General features: G+C 50.3%; 1 protein-coding gene across 3 annotated transcripts; it reads left to right on the forward strand.

Moving 5' to 3' along the window:
* Positions 1-6424: 6424 nt before the first annotated feature.
* Positions 6425-17437, forward strand: CD40 (CD40 molecule). Of its 3 annotated transcripts, none has more exons than XM_004014616.5 (9): positions 6425-6493; positions 9880-9958; positions 10283-10408; positions 10679-10825; positions 11469-11562; positions 14356-14417; positions 16274-16360; positions 16466-16494; positions 16879-17437. In XM_004014616.5, exons 1-9 carry the CDS (start codon positions 6443-6445, stop codon positions 17044-17046), a joined length of 843 nt encoding a protein of 280 aa, XP_004014665.1. In that variant the 5' UTR covers positions 6425-6442; the 3' UTR covers positions 17047-17437. The 3 variants fall into 3 exon arrangements, with proteins under 3 accessions (XP_004014665.1, XP_012044683.1, XP_060253043.1); XM_012189293.5 differs by having other exon boundaries at positions 16274-16372; positions 16879-17153; XM_060397060.1 differs by lacking the exons at positions 16466-16494; positions 16879-17437 and having other exon boundaries at positions 14356-14441; positions 16258-16364.
* The last annotated feature ends 446 nt before the right edge of the window (positions 17438-17883 follow it).

The raw sequence follows: 17883 nt of genomic DNA on the forward strand, positions 1-17883 counted from the left end.
TAATAATAATAAAGAACTGCTTTATCAGCTCACCTGTTACTTTTGCTAGATCTTGAAAGTGAAAGTGAAGTCGCTCAGCCGTGTCTGACTCTTTGCGACCCCATGGACTGTAGCCTATCAGGCTCCTCCGTCCATGGGATTTTCCAGGCAAGAGTACTGGAGTGGGTTGCCATTGACTTCTTCTTTCCCTGGTGGCTCAGAGGTTAAAGTGTCTGCCTCCAATGCGGGAGACCCTGGTTTGATCCCTGGGTTGGGAAGATCCCATGGAGAAGGACGTGGCAACCTACTCCAGTATTCTTGCCTGGAGAATCCCATGGACGGAGGAGCCTGGTGGGCTACAGTCCACGGGGTTGCAAAGAGTCAGACATGACTGAGCAACTTCACTTTCACTTGTTAGCTCTTAGGTTTCTTTAATTTCTGATTGGGTTCTTTCCTGAGTTTCTTAGTTCTCTTTGATAAATTCCCAGCCAGCTCTGCCAAACTGAGGGGGAAAGATTTTTGTCCACGGCTGGGCCTGGGAATCCCAGCTAGAGAGTCCGGTCATCTGGAGGAGACGGGCAGTTAAACTTTGGATAGTGTGAGGACGAGCAGGTGGATTCCAATTCAACCTTTCAGTCTCATTTCATGGTCCCACATTCATTCAACAGTTATTTAGCATCCAGCATGTCCTGGGTTCCTTGTGGGCCTTGGGCTATAAAAATCCTCTTCTCCAGGAATCAAGTCAGGTATGAGTGAGGGCCCAATCCAAAGGTCATTGAGTGAGAGTTCCCTGTTACTTAGGAGCTGGTAAAAGCCACAGGCCCACCCTTTGTAACCTGCATTCCAAACAGGAGGCAGTACTTTCTCTCCAAGGTTTACTAGTGGGGCAGAAACAGTCCCGAATCCCTTAGCCAATCCTTTGCTTTCCTTTTCCTTGCCCATGTAATAATCCTGGGGAGGGAGGAGTTCTCTGGTTTTATTGAGGAATGTAGTGTCTATAGCAGAAGATAGTTCCCACCCCCACACCTTTCCCTGGTAGTCCCTCCTGGATATTGAGGAGTGAGTTCAAGAAGAGGATGTGGGGATACTGTTCCCAAGTGTGTGTGTGTGGGCGGTTACTTGGCAACAGACCTGCTGACGTCCTCCTGTGCTTATTTGAGCAGGGAAGAAGAAAGCTGGACAGGGAAGGAAGTAGAGTCACTGACCAGGAGGTGTGAGTTTTCTCTGGGTCAGGTGGGTGCTCCAGTAGTTAGGCTTTCTGGTACCCCGCTCCAGCAGACTGACTGCTGGACAGAGGGTCCCGCCAGTGGCAGGGGCCCTGCTGGTGGTGGGACAAGTTAGGAGAGCTCAAGTCTGAGCAAGATGCCCCTTGTCAGAGAACCTGGCAGTGAGGAAGACCTTAAGAAGCTCACATGCTCCATGGATGAAAACTTGCCTCCCTGGGTTAGCCAGGGAAGCAGGGTCAAGCAACAGGCAGAGGGCCATGTTATAGAAGGTTGTTCCCGCTCCCTCCTCCCGATTTCAATAAGGAGATGGTAGCAGGGTATGTCTCCCAATCAGGCCACACACCCACTTCCACTTTTTATCCAAACAAGTGGGGTCCTGGCTCAAGTCAATCCTTGAATAAGCAAGGGAGAAGATCAAATGAGATTTAAATTGAGTTTGAGAATAAAGCTTTCAAGGATGGAAGCTTAACAACAGAAAGTGATCCGAAAGTAATGCAATCTGCCCAAGATGTCATTAAGGAATGGAAAATGGAGATTCAACACAGCAGGACTGAAGGCAGAGATTAGGGGGAAAAAAGCTTCATTATTATATCCCACTGAGTTGAGTCACCTCAATACACTGGTTCTGTGAGTAAACAGAATAATTGAAATACGTGTGGTAGAGCTGGAGTCTTACCTAGGCAAGCAGCTCCAGGGTTCTGAGCAGGCATGGGAAGCTACGGGTGCACATCCCAGGCTGGCTGATGGAGAGGGCTTTCCAGAGAAGGGGCACCTGAATTGAGCCTTGAAGGATAAGAAAGAGCTGGTCTGGGGACTTCCCTGGTAGCCCAGTGGTTAAGAATCCACCTTGCAATGCAGGGGATGTGAGTTTGATCCCTGCTCAGGGAACTAAGATCCCACGTGCCACGAAGTGACTAAGTCTGCATGCTACAACTAGAGAAAGCCTGCACACTGCAATGAAGACCCAGTGAGGCCAAAAATATTAAAAATAAACAAAGTAAAATTATATAATATATTATTAATATATAATATTATATATTATATGATTAATATACTAATAATACACTAATATATTAATATATATTAATATATGGAGAAGGCAATGGCACCCCACTCCAGTACTCTTGCGGGGAATCCCATGGATGGAGGAGCCTGGTAGGCTGCAGTACATGGGGTCGCTGAGAGTCAGACACGACTGAGCGACTTCACTTTCACTTTTCACTTTCATGCATTGGAGAAGGAAATGGCAACCCACTCCAGTGTTCTTGCCTGGAGAATCCCAGGGACGGTGGAGCCTGGTGGGCTGCCATCTATGGCGTCGCACAGAGTCGGACACGACTGAAGCGACTTAGCAGCAGCAGCAGCATATTAATATAATATAATAATATAATATATTATATTATAATATTATATAATTGATATATTAATTGATATATTAATTATATAATTATATATTATAATTATATTTTATATTTTAAATATATATTATATGATTATATAAATAATATATATATATAAGTTTTAAAAATCTTACATTGTTTAAGGAAACTCAAGGAGAAGAAACGGCAACCCACTCCAGTATTCTTCCCTGGACAATCCCGTGGACAGAGGAGCCACAACTGCTGAAACTTGCAAGCTCCAGGGCCCGAGGGTCACAACTGGAGTCTGTGTGCTGCAACGAAGATCCTGCATGCCACAACGAAGACCCCACGCAGTCAAATAAATACTTTTTAAGAACAGAAAGAGTTGGTTCAATGAAAGGACAGTGGGAAAGGGCTCTCCCTGCAGCGATGACAGCACAGTCTGGAGCGGAAAGTTGAAGGCAGGGAGGACAGTTAGAGATTCAGGCCTAGACGCTCTGTGGGCTTGTAGGAGTGAGAGATCTGTGGGGTTGCTTCACATCTGGGAGGCGCACGATCGGGTTTGTATTTTAGAACCACCTAGCAGCCAGACTCCAGCAGTGCTGCAGACTTGACCTTCAGGCCCACTTCTCATCCATTTATCTGGCCCTGGGACTGCCCCCCGCCGCCGCCCCCACCTCCCTACAAAGGCCATTTCTTCTGTGATTTCAAAATCCTCGGTTCCTGCTCTTTGGAATATCTTTTGCCCTACTCCCACCACTGAACGCTTCATAGTTTCACCCTTCAGTGGGACTCTGAAATATTGTCACCCTCCCCAAAAGTCATCTTTTCTCTTTCCTCCTCCAGCGCACTCTTCTAAGCCCAGGAAGATTCGATGCCTTCTCTGGGCCCATGCCTGCCAGCCCATGTCTCCTCGGGATATGCATATACTAAAATATCTTCCCTTTATCTCATCTGGTCTTCGCCCCATGGGGCCACCCGGAGGCTACTATTTATTCTTTCACACATTAATTTAAGCTGCTTTAATTGCTGCTATGATATGTTTTATATAATATAATTAATGTTTAATTCTGTGTACTTGCTTCCCAAGGCAGTTTTGTGAAGGGCCCAATTTTAGAATCAAGCAAATAAAGAATAAGTGATGGCTTAAGTTATTATAGTAACGCCCCCCTACACCGCCCCCCTAGGAATGAAAATGGTGCTTGTGTTTTCCAATGTGGGTTAAAAAGGGAAAAGATATTTTAATGTTGTCTCTATTCCAGGCATGCTTGTGTGACTTTCATGAAATTCCCTGGTCTCTGGTTTCAAGTGTTCTGGGACTACAGGTATCAACTTGAGGTCTGTGTTGAAACTATCAGCTCTATACCTCCTTTCTGACGGAGACTGTGCTTAGAATAAGAAGTTATCGAACCTACTCACTTATTTATTCATTCAGCAAATGTGTTGGTGCCCAGGACTGGGACAGATTCAGTCCTGCCCTCAATGAGCTCATCATCAAATGGGGCCAGGCATATGGGGTAAGAATCCAGCATGTTACTGCTGTGGGAACCTGGGAGCAGGGGCAAAGGTGGGGTGCAGTATCCACTTCTGTCTCGGGGAGTTTAGAGGAGGTTTATCTAAAGAGAAGGTAAAATTTAAACTCATTCGAGGAAGGAGAAGGAAGAAAACAGCAAGACAGAAGAAAGAAACAACTGTGCTTTTGGAAAGTGAAGAAAAGGCGAGGATGCTTGAAGCCAGCATGCATGGTAGGACACGGCAGGGTGTGAGTGTGGGAACAGAGGGTGGGGCTGAATGGAGACTCAGCTGAGCCAGAAGAGAGTTTGGACCATCCTCAGATGAGACTCCCTTGTTCAGGAAGGAGATCAAACCAGTCAATACTAAATGAAATCAACCCTGAACATATATTGGAAGGATTGATGCTGAAGCTGAAGCTCCAGTACTTTGGCCACTTGATGTGAAAAGCCGACTCTGGAAAAGACTCTGACTTGGGAAAGACTGAAGGCGAAAGGAGAAGGGGTGACAGAGGATGAGATGATCAGATAGTATCACCGACTTAATGGACATGAATTTGAGCAAACTCTGGAAGATAGTGGAGGACAGAGGAACCTGGTGTGCTACAGTCCATGGGCTTGCAGATAGTTGGACAAGACTCAGTGACTGAACAACAACAGGGTCTCAGTTCAGTCGCTCAGTCGTGTCTGACTCTTTGCGACCCCATGAATCGCAGCACGCCAGGCCTCCCTGTCCATCACCAACTCCCAGAGTTCACTCAGATTCATGTCCATCGAGTCAGTGATGCCATCCAGGCATCTCATCCTCTGTTGTCCCCTTCTCCTCCTGCTCCCAATCCCTTCCAGCATCAGAGTCTTTTCCAATGAGTCAGCTCTTCGCATGAGGTGGCCAAAGTACTGGAGCTTCAGCTTTAGCATCATTCCTTCCAAAGAACACCCAGGACTGATTTCCTTTAGAATGGACTGGTTGGATGGGGAGGGGGGGGGGTAAGTGGGGGGGCAGTGGGTGGGTGGAGGTGGGTGGAGGGGGTGGGGGAGCTGGGCTCAGAGTTACCTGGAACATAGCAGAGACTCAACAAATACTTAATTGAATGAGTGAGGCTGTTGTGACAGCCCAGGTGAAAGATGGTGAGCCTCTGAATTAAAGCAGTGGCAGAGGGGATAGAAGAGAGGGGATGGATTCTGAAGGTAAAATCTACAGGTCTGCAAATGTGCCCTTTGCAGCAGAAGCCAGGAGAATGGGGTTAGCAGCCCTCTCCCTTCCTCTCTGATCTGTGCAGTTTGACCTTTTGACCCTGCCCAGAAACTCAGAGCTTGGAGAGTCATCACCCCAAACACCCTCTAGTTCAAGCTCCTTAGGTTTTATTGAAGCACATCGAGGCTCAAGGACACCCAGCCCATCAGAAGCAGAGCCTAGGCCACAACCCAGGTGTTCCCTGCTGCAGAGCAGAGTTCAAGAAAGGCTTGGAGGGTCTGAACTGGGGAAATAATTGCTACAAGGACGTGTGCTTCTGCAGAACTAGGGGGTCTCCAGTCTCCAAAGATTCTCAAGGGGTCCTGCGACCCCAAGAAAGAGTGGTCTAGTCTAAGCGCCTGTTTTCAGGTGGCGGAAAGGAAAGGAACTGGAATGGAACAGAGTCTGGTGGGGACAGCACGCACGGATGGATGGGTGGATGGATGGATGGATGAATGGGATGAGGCAGGGAGCGCGCTGGGACGCGGCGCCCACGCGAGGGAATTTCCTTTGAAAGAGAGCGAAACTGTAAGTTGGGAAACTCTTTTCCTTGAAAGCCCCCCCGCCCCCTCCAAACCTCCTTCCACCACCCAGCCGTGGCCTTCCCGTTTTCTGGGAACTTCTTTAGGCCTCTCCATCCGCGGCGTTCGACACTTTCGGTTCCGCTGGGATTGCCGGAGGCGGCGGGGAAGAACCGGGCGGGGTGGAGGAGTCTTAACACCCATAGGGATCTCTCTCCACTCCCTTCGCCTCTCTCCCAACTCCTCATCCCCATCCCCAGAAAGCGGCTGCCTCTCTCCTGTTCGGCCTTTGTAGTCCTAGGGGGCGCGGGGAGGGGGGGGTTCCCATGAAGAGCTCTCCTTGGAACGACCCTTTCCCCCTTTCTCCCCGCTTCCTTCCCCAAAGTGCGTCCCTAAACTCCTTGGGGAATTAGACTCCCCGGGAATGTCCTGGGGGAAATCCCAGGGAGGTGTGTCTCCGGGAGCTCCGCCCCTCCGCCAGCGAGGCTGGCTGCGATTGGTCCCCGAAGACCCCGCTTCTTTCCTGGGCGGGCCCCCGGGCCAGGACAGGGGAACTGGAAGCGCCTAAGTCCCGGCGCGCTCTCCTCCCGCCGCCGTTTCTCACCTCGCCATGGTTCGTTTGCCACTGCAGTGTCTCTGCTGGGGCTTCTTTCTGACCGCCGTAAGTTGAAATTCCGTTCCGACCAGAGGCGGGAATTTGAGATTAGAGAGTAGGGAATGGGAAAAGAAGCGATACTTCGGGCAGGGGACCTTCTGAGCTGATTTTGCGGTGGGGGTGTGGAAGCTGGGTAGGGTACCGGGGTCATGGCTGAATGAGATGGGCTGTTTCTCTCTCCTCCCGGGCAGGGGTGGGGGTCCCAGGTGGCCCACAGAGGGCGCCTAGTGGGGTCGCCGCAGGAAACGCCTAGGCAGATGAGGTTGGGGGTTTCGGCAGCTTTAAGCCTTTATCTGGTCAAAGAACTGGAGTCTGGGTCTGCCTCGAAGGCTGGCCCGAAAGAGACGGTGAGGGGTTTCAGAAGTGAGAAGGGAGGCCAGCCAAGGGAAGGGGCGGGTTTGGCCGGTTTCCTGTCTCTTTCCCATTGTGGATAAATGCCAGCCTCTGTGAGTGGTTATCACCTCCTTGCCAGCTGGGGTGGCCTTCTTCCAGGACATCTTGCGGGAGCATGGGATGAGGGCAGTGGCCCAGGTGCTTCTCTGAGAAGGCAAGGAGCTTTTAACGTTCCCACTCCAGAACCAAATCCTGGTGATCTTCCCCTACCCCCAACATAGGAGGAATACCCAAGGCTGTGACCCTGCCTCCTGAATTTAAGGTGACATAGGGGACTCTTGGGGGACCTGAACAGTTCATGGGACCATGAAAGGGCTGGGAGACCAGCAGAGGTTTCTCCAGGTGCCAGAAGGGCTAAGATATGCCCAACCAAGCATATCTCCGGGATTTTCAGAGTTCCACACTTGACTCGCTTCTAGTTTAAATGTATTTTTTGTAGTTCCTCATTCTGGAGGCTGGGAATCCCCCAAGTACCTGACACTGTCATCCCCACCCCTCTGGTCTCCCCCTAACTTTCAAGGGCTGTACTTTCTGACATGAAGGCAGGGCAGGAATGACCCATGAAGTAGGGGGTCAGCAGCAAGGGGAGAGATGCTGTGGGGAAGCTACTCTGGCCCCAGCACTTTCATTTTCACTGTAAGCAATGGCTCTTAGGGAGAAAGGGGGCAGGAAGGGGGCTCTTGGAGGAGAAGTGGAGGAAAAGCCAGCGGGGATAGGGTAAAAGGTGGTCTGGGCTTCTCAAGAGCAAAGTCCCAATTTTAGCTCCAGGTGGAGACTAGGCTGTGACAACAATATCTGAGGCTGTTTACTGAGAGCTTCCTGTGTGTCAGGCTCTGAGCAAAATACTTTACGTGCATTCTTGGTCTGATTTCTTCCAACTCCCCCATTATACAGATGAGCAAACTGAGGCTCAGAGAGAGAAAATGGCTTGCCCCAATCCACTTAGCTAGGTGGAACCTGCCAATAAATGTACATCTGCCTGATTTCTGAGCCAGCCTCTCAGATGGTGAGAGTCTCCAAGCCTTGGTCCTGAGCTACCACATGTCAGAAGGGTTGAAACTGTGAAGTGGGAACTGGGGATTTGACGCATTTTCAGAGGAGGGGCTATATGTCTCGTATGTTTGAAAATGGCATAGAGGACTTTTGCTGCCCTGGGAGTGTGGGGGGAAGGTCCATGGGCTTGTGGGGAGAACGTTCACAGGATGGTGTGTTGTGATGTGATGGCGGGAGCAGTAACCTTTGCTCTTTCCTTCCCTGCTTGGGATAAGACGCACTTCTGTAAGTGATTCACGCGCCCCCCCCTGCCCCCCCCCCCGCCCCAAGTTGAATGAGAACTACCAATTAGGCAGGTTCCTGGTAGCCAGGGTGCTGGGCAACCCAGCAGATACTTATGTATGTATGATAATTAAAAGTGCCATTTAATGAGCAACTCCTATGTTCTGGACACTATACCAGGCCATATTTATCCATTCTTTCTCGTCTTCACAACCTAATCTGTGCATGCGTGCATTCTAAATTGCTTCAGTCAACTCTTGTGACACCATGGATTGTAGCCTGCCAGGGCTCTGTCCATGGGATTCTCCAGGCAAGAAAACTGGAGTGAGCTGCCATATCCTCCTCCAGAGGGTCTTCCTGACCCAGGGATCAAACCCATGTCTCTTATGTCTCCTGTATTGGAAGGCGGGTTCTTAACCACTGGGGCCACCTAGGAAGTCCTAATCTGTGGGGCAGGCATTATTTCTCCCATTTTAGAGTTGTAGAAACTGAGGATAAGAGAGGCAAAACAATTAGTTAAGTGTTACAAAGTCAAGACTGGAGCTTTAAGCTGTTTGACCCTTAAAACTGTTCTTTTCACTGGCTGTTCCCAAAGTGTGAGATGATTTTAGAGAGCATGCGGTTGCTGTTGTGAAGTTGCTAAGTCATGTCAACTCTTCTGCAACCCCATGCAGATGTAGAATTAACAACATAGATTCACTTTGCAGTTCTATTTAAAATCCTTTTCATTTTTCAAGAAGGAAGTCGCTGGAGCTAGAATATAGTTAATACCTCTCAAATGCCTTCTAATCCTCCTTTTAAAACAAAAATCAGGAGCAGGCCTGGGGTAGAGGGCTGTCAGTAAGCAAAGCAATCAGCTATGGCTTAATGACATTGTTTTGTTTCTGCTGAATTTATTTTTAGGGTTGCCTTTTATTTATGAGAAGTGATACTAGTTTTGCTCTCATGGCAATGCTATGAGGTTTACCTTGAAAATAAATGTATTTAAATGAACAAGAAGTGATGAATAGCATGGGTGGTACCTGGATGTAGTGACAATAATACAGGAGACCCACGCTGATGGAGAGAGGGAGTATTGAGACCCGAGTTCTCATTCGGATTCTATCACTGTGTGACCTTGGGCAAGTGAATCGGCCTTTCTGGTCCCCAGTCTCACCACGTGTGAAGTGAAAGAGTTGGATTTTATGCTTCCAGCTGCTCCATCCTGTATTTCGTGACGGAGGGGTTGGATGATCAGATGATGAGAGGCTGAAGGGAGAAAACATGACGAGGCTCGGAGAGGGGAAGAGGGTGGGGAGCAAAAGAATAGAAGGAAGAGGCCAGATGCTAAATATAGCCCCTATTTGGGCTAGGACCAGCTGGAGTCAGCCAGCTTCAGGACTCCAGGGTAGATGCTGGAGTCCTCATGTGCTCTTGGGTTGCTGGGGAGAGGAAAGACTCAGCCCTCAAGCCAAAAGGAAGATGTGTTTAGTGCAATGAATACTGTGAGTTAACAGTGCAATTACTTTGTAAAATATCAGAGTGATTCTCTGGGTACCTTTGTCATCATACTAGTTGGCAGTTTAGATAAAAACAAATGTAACATATAACACACAGGCCCCGTTTTTCTGCTTTGTACTTCCACTTTGGTTCTAACCTCTGTCCTGGCCGATTTGCACCTGTCTGCCGAGGAGGCTACATCTGAGATTTCAAGATCCCTTCAAATCACCCAATTCTTTTTTTAGGTCCACCCAGAACCAGCCACTGCCTGCGGAGAGAAGCAATACCCAGTGAACAGTCTTTGCTGTGATTTGTGCCCGCCGGGTGAGACGCCGACCCTCTAGCCCCACGTGGGACCTGTCTTGGTCTGCTGGCACATGCAGATCTCATGTGTCAACGATAAGCTTGTGTCTTAAATGACCCCTGGGATTCCCTGTCCCTGCCCCAGGATGTTCTGAGCTTCCTTTCTGCCAACCCAGAACTAGGGTTCCTATCTCTTCTGCGTCCTATACCCGAGTATGAAGGCTGGAAGGGTCTGGGACTGCCCTCTTTGCAGCCCCCTCCCTAAAGCCCAGCCTTACCACTTTTCAGTTAAGTGTCTGACTCATTGGGTGGCCTGGAGCACCCTCATTTCCGGATGTTTTCCAGGACAGAAACTGCTGAACGACTGCACAGAGGTCAGCAAAACAGAATGCCAGTCCTGCGGTAAAGGCGAATTCCTGTCCACCTGGAACAGAGAAAAATACTGTCACGAGCACAGATACTGCAACCCCAGTGCGTGGGCTGCGGGGGAAGGGGCCCTTGGGAGTCAGGCTGACAGTCCAGCTCATTCCTGACAGTACAGCCATCCTGGCTTTTTAAATTTTAATAGCCAGGGTCTGTTCTGATTGGTTAGAGTCTGGGTTGTCTTGGTTGTTGCCTAATTTGATTGCCGTCCCTGCTAGGAAGAGGGTCTAAAACAAAAGAACAGGAAATATGAAGATCAGGGGCCCCTGGATCAAGGCCGGTAAGGGGTTCCCATCCTTCCTTCCTGTCTCTGCACAGACCTAGGGCTCCGGATCCAGAGCGAGGGCACCTTGAATACAGACACCACTTGCGTATGTGATGAAGGCCAACACTGTACCAGTCACACCTGCGAAAGTTGTACGCCCCACAGCTTGTGTCTCCCTGGCTTCGGGGTCAAGCAGATCGGTAAGTGGCCTGTCTGGGAATCAGCTTTAGAGGCAGGAGAGAGGAGGCAAGGGCCCAAGGAGAGGGGCTGGGCAGCGGTCACTCTGCCCCAGAGGTGGAGAGACCAGCCTACGTTGATATCTCCACCATGCTGCTGCTGCTAAGTCGCTTCAGTCATGTCCGACTCTGTGCGACGCCATAGATGGCAGCCCACCAGGCTCCACCGTCCCTGGGATTCTCCAGGCAAGAACACTGGAGTGGGTTGCCATTTCCTTCTCCAATGCATGAAAGTGAAAAGTGAAAGTGAAGTCGCTCAGTTGTGTCAGACTCTTTGCAACCCCATGGACTGCAGCCCACCAGGCTCCTCCACCCGTGGGATTTTCCAGGCAAGAGTACTGGAGCGGGGTGCCACTGCCTTCTCCGTATCTCCACAATAGTGGGTTGGAAATGGAATCTTCGCCTTCTGCCTCCCACCATGGGCATCAGCCTCGGGAGGGCCATGGGGGAGGCCTCGTTAGGGGCCGCCTGCCCCAAGGGAAGGTGTGTGCTGTGGGGAGAAGTGCTTTGAAGCAGGATACTCATCTGGTCCTGCCTGCCCACCGGTCCCTCTAACAGCCAGACAGGGGCTCCACTGTAATGATTAATGCCTCCTCTTCCCCCTCAGCTACAGGGGTTTTGGATACCATCTGTGAACCCTGCCCGGTTGGCTTCTTCTCCAATGTGTCATCTGCTTTTGAAAAGTGTCACCCTTGGACAAGGTATAAGGACTCATCCCTTGTGTTTCCTGCCCGAAAAGGGGCATGGGACCCGCTTCCCTTCTCTCTGGCCACCAGTCCTTCGGTCCCCGCTCCCCATGTCCACACACACTCACACACCTCTAGAATGTCTCGAGGGATCCCACAGCCAACCAGAAAGACACTTTCGGCATTTCCTGCCTGCTCTCTCTTGGTGGTAATAGACACCGCTGCTCTCTGATCTTTGGTGAAATTCTCCCTCTGTGGGGGCACAGTGACACCTCTCTTCCTTTCCTTGTACCCCTCTCAGCCCCTCCTTCCTCCTCCTGATCTGGTTTTCTAGGCCTCTGTTCTAGGCTCTAGTCTCCCCTCACTTTGCCCACCTCCCCTGGACCATCTTTTCCACATCCGTGGCTTTGGCTACTATCCTCCTTTGATCGTTCCCCATCACCATCTGTCTAGATTTGTCTCCTAGGTCCCAGCCTGTCGTATCTACCTGCTGAGGGTACACCTCCTCGGAGGTGAGCCACGGGCACCTGCCTGCTGCCTTCACCCGCTGTGATGGGCGCAAACATGCCTCTGGGCACCTGTTGCAGGGTCCCCCTCCGTCTCCCCCAGTCAGTCACTAAGTCCTGTCTGTCTAACCTTCCAAATGTTTTGGGCCTCTTCCTTCTTCTCTCTAATCTCCCCTGTCACCACCTTAGTTTGGACCTCATCACTGTGGTCTGGCTGATGCTGTAGCCTCCTCACTGGCCTCCCTGCCTCTAGCTTCTCCCTTTCAGCTGGTTCTCCATCCCTTTGCCAAAGTAAGCTTTCCACCGTTCTCTTTGGAGCACGGCACTCCCTGTTTAAAATGCTCTGCGGCTCTCTGCGCCTTTGGGATGAAACCCTGACTCCTCTGCACAGCCTCTGACCTCCCAGCTCCCTCTCTTGATCTCTTCGTGACATCATGTTGCTTGCAATTCCCTCAACACACTGTTTGTTCTCTTGCATTAAACTCTTCTGCCTGGAATACGCTTAAGCACATGCTTGATTAAGTTTTTTTTTTTTTTCCCCTTTACGTTTAATTTGAAAAAATGAGTAAGACAGGCATGAGGACAGAAGGCATAAAAGGGCCAGTAGTGATACGTCCCCTCGTCACCCTCAGCCATCCTGCAGCCGCTGGACCACACGTGTCCTTCTAGAGATTCTCTGCACAAACAAAGGCATACACGTGCAAACGGATCTTTCACACAAATAGTAGCATCCTGTATATACCTTGTTTACTGTCTGCAAGTCTCCAGTAGGTGGCAAACTCCTGAACTATAGAGACGATCTTTTTTTCTTCCATGGATGTATCCCTTATGCTCCAAACAGCATCTGCTGCATAGTAGGTGCTCAATAAATCTTTACTGATAAATGTTGACTGGGAAAGGGAGGCACCTTGGTTTGGTAGAACCAAAGCACTGGGTTCCAAACTCACTCAGCTTAGAAAGGGTATGACCGCGTGGGACTGGGACCCTCATCTGAGCCTTGGTGTCCTCATTTGGAAAATGAGAATGACCTTCATTTCACAAGGGTAGAGGAACAGACATGTAAATGTGTTTCAAAAACTCTTAAGCACTCTTCTCTTATATGTGCTTTCTTTGAAGCTTCTCTTTTTCCTGCGTTAGATGTTTTGTCCTTTGTGATGTCCTTCTTTGTCCATCCCTTTCCATTCCTCCTGGGAACCACCTTGGTCCAAGTCTTCATCATCTCCTGGCAAGCCATTTTTCTGTCATTTCTCCTCCTGGGAGATCTTTGGCCATTAAATCCTCTAGCAGCTTTAGTCATCTGGTTGGATGCTGACGCGACCCACCAGCTGAATCCAGCTGAAAACTTCATGGCTGATTAGTGATCTGGTTCTAAAGATCCAGTTTTCCAGAGTTTCCTTATACCATCTGGCTCATCACCCACCTAATCCTTCGTATCATGTTGTCCTGCTTAAAGAGAATATGGTGGTATTGTTGTTCAGGCGCTAAGTTGTGTCTGACTCCTCTGCAGCCCCACAGCCTGTAGCCCACCAGGCTCCTCCATCCATGGGATTTCCCAGACAAGAATACTGGAGTGGGTTGCCATTTCCTTCTCCAGAGGTCTTCTCCACCCAGGGACTGAACCTGAGTCTCTTGCATTACAGGTGGATTCTTTACTGCTGAGCCGCCTGGCGCGCCCTAAATATACTGATGTTCTAAATTTTACATTCCTCAAGGGCCCACTGAGATCTGACTTCCCCAGGGAAGTCTTTCTGGATGACTCTCAAACCAGAGATTCTCAACTGAGCAGTTTTCTCCCCCAGGGGACACATGACGGTACCTGGAGATATTTTGGTTCTCACGACTGGGGAGGAGGATGCTGCTGGCGTCTAGTGGGTAGAGGCCAGGGATGCTGCTAAACATCCTACGGTATTCAGGACAGTCCCCACCACAGAAGAAAAATTATGTGGCCCCCAGACATCAGTGGTGCCAAATTTGAGCAGTCCCCCCTCATCCTTGCATCCCAGTCTAGGTGGATTCTGCCTCCTCTACCCTGAACCATGCCCGGTTGACAGGCACGTGGCACTCGTCAGAGGCTTCCCTATCCTCACTCCTTCACGGTTTACCATTGTCTTTCCTCTGTACTCGCGAGTTCTGTATGAACAGTCTGTGTCATTCCCGTAGCAAGCGGCACAGGAGGGTGCACATCACATGCTCTGTTGGGGGCTGGCTGTCTCCCTCTGGGGCTGGAAATCTCATGAGTGGGGAAACTTAGTTTCTCTTTCTCTGTGTGTGTGTCTGCATGTGCATGCGTGTCTGTACACAGCTGCGAGAGAAAAGGCCTGGTGGAGCAACATGTGGGGACGAATAAGACAGACGCTGTCTGCGGTAAGTCCTGGAGAGTGGGCCCCGCAGCAGGCTAAGGAGGCGGGGAGCTGAGGGGGAGACTGGGGCACCCGGAAGCACTGGTGGGGAAAGAGGGAGGGGGGCTCAAGCAAGAGGAGGAGGCAGTTTGGAACTGTGGCAGCCTAGCTCTGCTGCTTACCTGTGGCGCCTGGGCAAGTCACTCCCTCTCTCTGAGCCTCAGTTTCTTCATCTGTAAGATGGGATAACACCGCCTCCCCTAATAGGGCAGTGTAAGTCCCTGGTGTGGGCGCAGGCATTTTGGAGGTGCCCCTTGGAACTCTTCTGCCGCCCTGCACACAGAGGCCCAGCATGTGTGACACTGGTTCCTCTCAGGCGCTCAGTTTTTTTTTTTTTTTGTCTTTTTTTTTGGCTGCGCCACATGGCTTGCAGAATCTCAGTTCCCTGACCAAGAACTGAATCCCGGCCATAGCAGTGAAAGCCCGGAACCCTAACCTCTAGGCCACCAGGGCCCTCAGTTGTAATCTTAGAATGAGGAGGTGACTCACAGCTCAGATCACAGACTCAAATAACTATAGAGATTAGGCAGGATCCAGTTAATGAGGGGAAAAGATCAGGGATAAGAGACAGGCACTCTGCTTTTCCTTAAAATTCACTTTCCTCTTGGCAAGGTTGGGACTGGGGTGAGGTGAGGGAGGCACTTGCCTTGGACACAATATTTAAGGGGGCACCAGAAAAATGCTGTCGTCAAGATAGATATTTGAGGCAATACTTAAAAAAAAATTACTGTGAATTACTGTGGTGGCGCCTCCAAAATGCCTGCGCCCACGCCAGGGATTTACACTGCCCTATTAGGGGAGGTGGTATTATCCCATTTTACAGATGAGGAAACTGAGGCTCAGAGAGAAGGAGTGACTTGCCCAGGCTCCACAGATAAGCGGCAGAGTTAGGTTGCCACAGTTCCAAACTGCCTCCATAACAAATAGAATAACAAGAGTTTAAATAAAGACAGGCTCCAACCCTGTATTTGTACAACCCAGCCTCACTGTGATCCCGACTCCAGTTCCAATAAAACTTTATTTAAAAACAGGCAGTTGGCCGGTGGTCCAGAGTTTGCTGATATAATTTTTCAAAACATGACATTAAAATATGACTTATTTGGGACTTCCCTGGCAGCCCAGTGGTTAAGACTCTGCACTTCCTATGCTGCAGACATGGGTTTGATCCCTGGCCAGGGAACTAAGATCCCATATGTTGTGTGGCGTGGCCAAAAAAATACGACTTATCTTGATTACTGAGCTTTTGGGTGTCCCCTTCAGTTTTGTCCTAAGGCAGTGCTTTACTGGTCTTACTTTAGTCCTTACCACACCTCTGGTCTTTTTTTCCAGTTTCCCATATAGAATAGAGACTTAGGCATAAGAAACACTTTCCCTTCCCTTCCATTCTTCTATAACAAAGACAAGGGTGCAGAGATAAATGAGGCTGGGCCAATAACGGACAAAGTAGGGAGGGGTGGGAAGTGTGGCGAGCTGGTAGCGGCAACTTTCACCACTCAGTTCTGGCCAATGAGTGGCAGGTGGGCTGCTGGCCCACTGGGGCTGGATCTTCCAAATTTGTAAGAGAAATCAGATACCTACATTTTAAATGTGCAATCTCCCAATCTTAAAATGTTGGCAAATATAAATTAAAACACACACAGAGACACACACACATGCCAGTCACACTAAAGACATCTGCTGGTCACACTTCTACTAGGGGCCATGTGTTTGAAATTTCTGATATAGATGAGCTTAGACACAGAAGGATTTGAGAGTCCAGTAAAGCGCAGCCGCTTTGGGCAAAAGGTTGGGGAGCCATGGCTGAAGTCTTGCTCTCTCCAGGTTTCCAGAGTCGGATGAGGACCCTGGTGGCGATCCCCATCACGATGGGAGTCCTGTTTGCTGTCCTGTTGGTATCTGCCTGTATCAGTGAGTCCCCAGGTGGGGAGGTGATGGGGCAGGAGGGACAGTTGGCGGGTCACCTGTTTCCTTATCTGGCCTTGCCGACTCCTCATCCTTTTTTTTTCTCTCTAGGGAACATGACCAAGAAGAGGCAGGCTAAGGTAGGTCACCCAGGGGGACAGTCTAAGACAGGAAAGAAAGACTGGTGCATTGTTGTCTATATGGCAACAAAATTGAGGCAGGGCCAGTCCCCAGCACCACTGGCAAAGTCTGACATTTACTCTTCTTTCCTGGGAGAGCAGCATCTTCCGAGCCTTGGTGTGGGATCTAGGAGTGGGTGATAGAGGAACATTTCCTTAACCCCCCGGGCTCCCCTTACGGAAGCTTCGTAACGCCCTCGCTGTGGCCAGCAGGGGGCAGGACGCACCCATGGAATCAGCACTGACCCTTGATTTGGGAAAGGGAAAAGGGGCGAGGGGTGGGATGGCTTCCAGGGAAGCTGTCGGAAGTGTTGCTAGGGGCAACCCCAAGCCTTGTCTCCCCAGGCCCTGCACCCTACGGCTGAAAGGCAGGATCCCGTGGAGACGATTGATCCGGAGGATTTTCCCGGCCCCCACCCGCCTCCTCCGGTGCAGGAGACCTTATGCTGGTGTCAGCCGGTGGCCCAGGAGGACGGCAAAGAGAGCCGCATCTCCGTGCAGGAGCGAGAATGAAGCCGCGGGCGCTCGGGGGCGTGGCCGCCGGGCCCATGGACACGAACCGGGGCTGCTGCTGCTGCGGGGGAGGGCGACAGCCGCCCTGCAGCCCAGAAACAGTTCACCTTGGGGCGCCTTTCACCCCAGCTCTGGAGCCCGTTCAATCTCCCAACCTGCTTTTAACGATGGTAACAAAACTTTGGGGAGGACATACAATAATATCCACCAGACCTTCCACCCCAGCGAGCTGTTCATTGCTGACAGATGTCATTCGGTGGCTGCTCTGAGCCCAGGAGGCACATACATGGATATGCATCGCAGTATTGTTTGTGACAGTGAGCAACTGGAAACTGCTTAACTGTCCATCACCAGGGGACTGGTTAAATAAAATTGTAACATATTTATGCAACAGATCTTAAAAACACTGTCATGGGGGGAAAAGTAGGTTGCAGAATGGTGGGCATAGAAACTTTTTTTTAAAGCAGAGTCGGACACGACTGAAGCGACTTAGCAGCAGCAGCAGCAGCAGCCCAAACCAGGAGGCTCAGTGCTAAAGCATCCACCTTCCAATGCAGGAGATGCACGAGATGTGGGTTCAACCCCTGGGAAGATCCCCTGAAGGAGGAAATGGCAACCCGCTCACTCCAGTGTTCTTGCCTGGAGAAGTCCATGGACAGAGGAGCTTGGTGGGCTACAGTCCATGGGGTTGCAAAGAGTGGGACGTGACTGAGCACGCACACACAACCCCAAACAATATGACATATCACCTACAGATACATATATAAACACAGAGTGTTATATATGTGGGTATAGACGGAGGTCCTGGAAGGACACACAGAACTTGCACAGCTCGAA

This window comes from Ovis aries, chromosome 13 (genome assembly GCF_016772045.2).
Source record: "Ovis aries strain OAR_USU_Benz2616 breed Rambouillet chromosome 13, ARS-UI_Ramb_v3.0, whole genome shotgun sequence".
Lineage (NCBI taxonomy): Eukaryota > Metazoa > Chordata > Mammalia > Artiodactyla > Bovidae > Ovis > Ovis aries.

Coding starts and splice junctions, on each gene's coding strand:
- CD40 (XM_012189293.5), top strand. CDS start 6,443: ATGGTTCGTTTGCCACTGCAGTGTCTCTGCTGGGGCTTCTTTCTGACC. Junction 10,826..11,468: donor CTTCGGGGTCAAGCAGATCG/GTAAGTGGCCTG, acceptor CTTCCCCCTCAG/CTACAGGGGTTTTGGATACC. Junction 16,495..16,878: donor CCAAGAAGAGGCAGGCTAAG/GTAGGTCACCCA, acceptor TTGTCTCCCCAG/GCCCTGCACCCTACGGCTGA.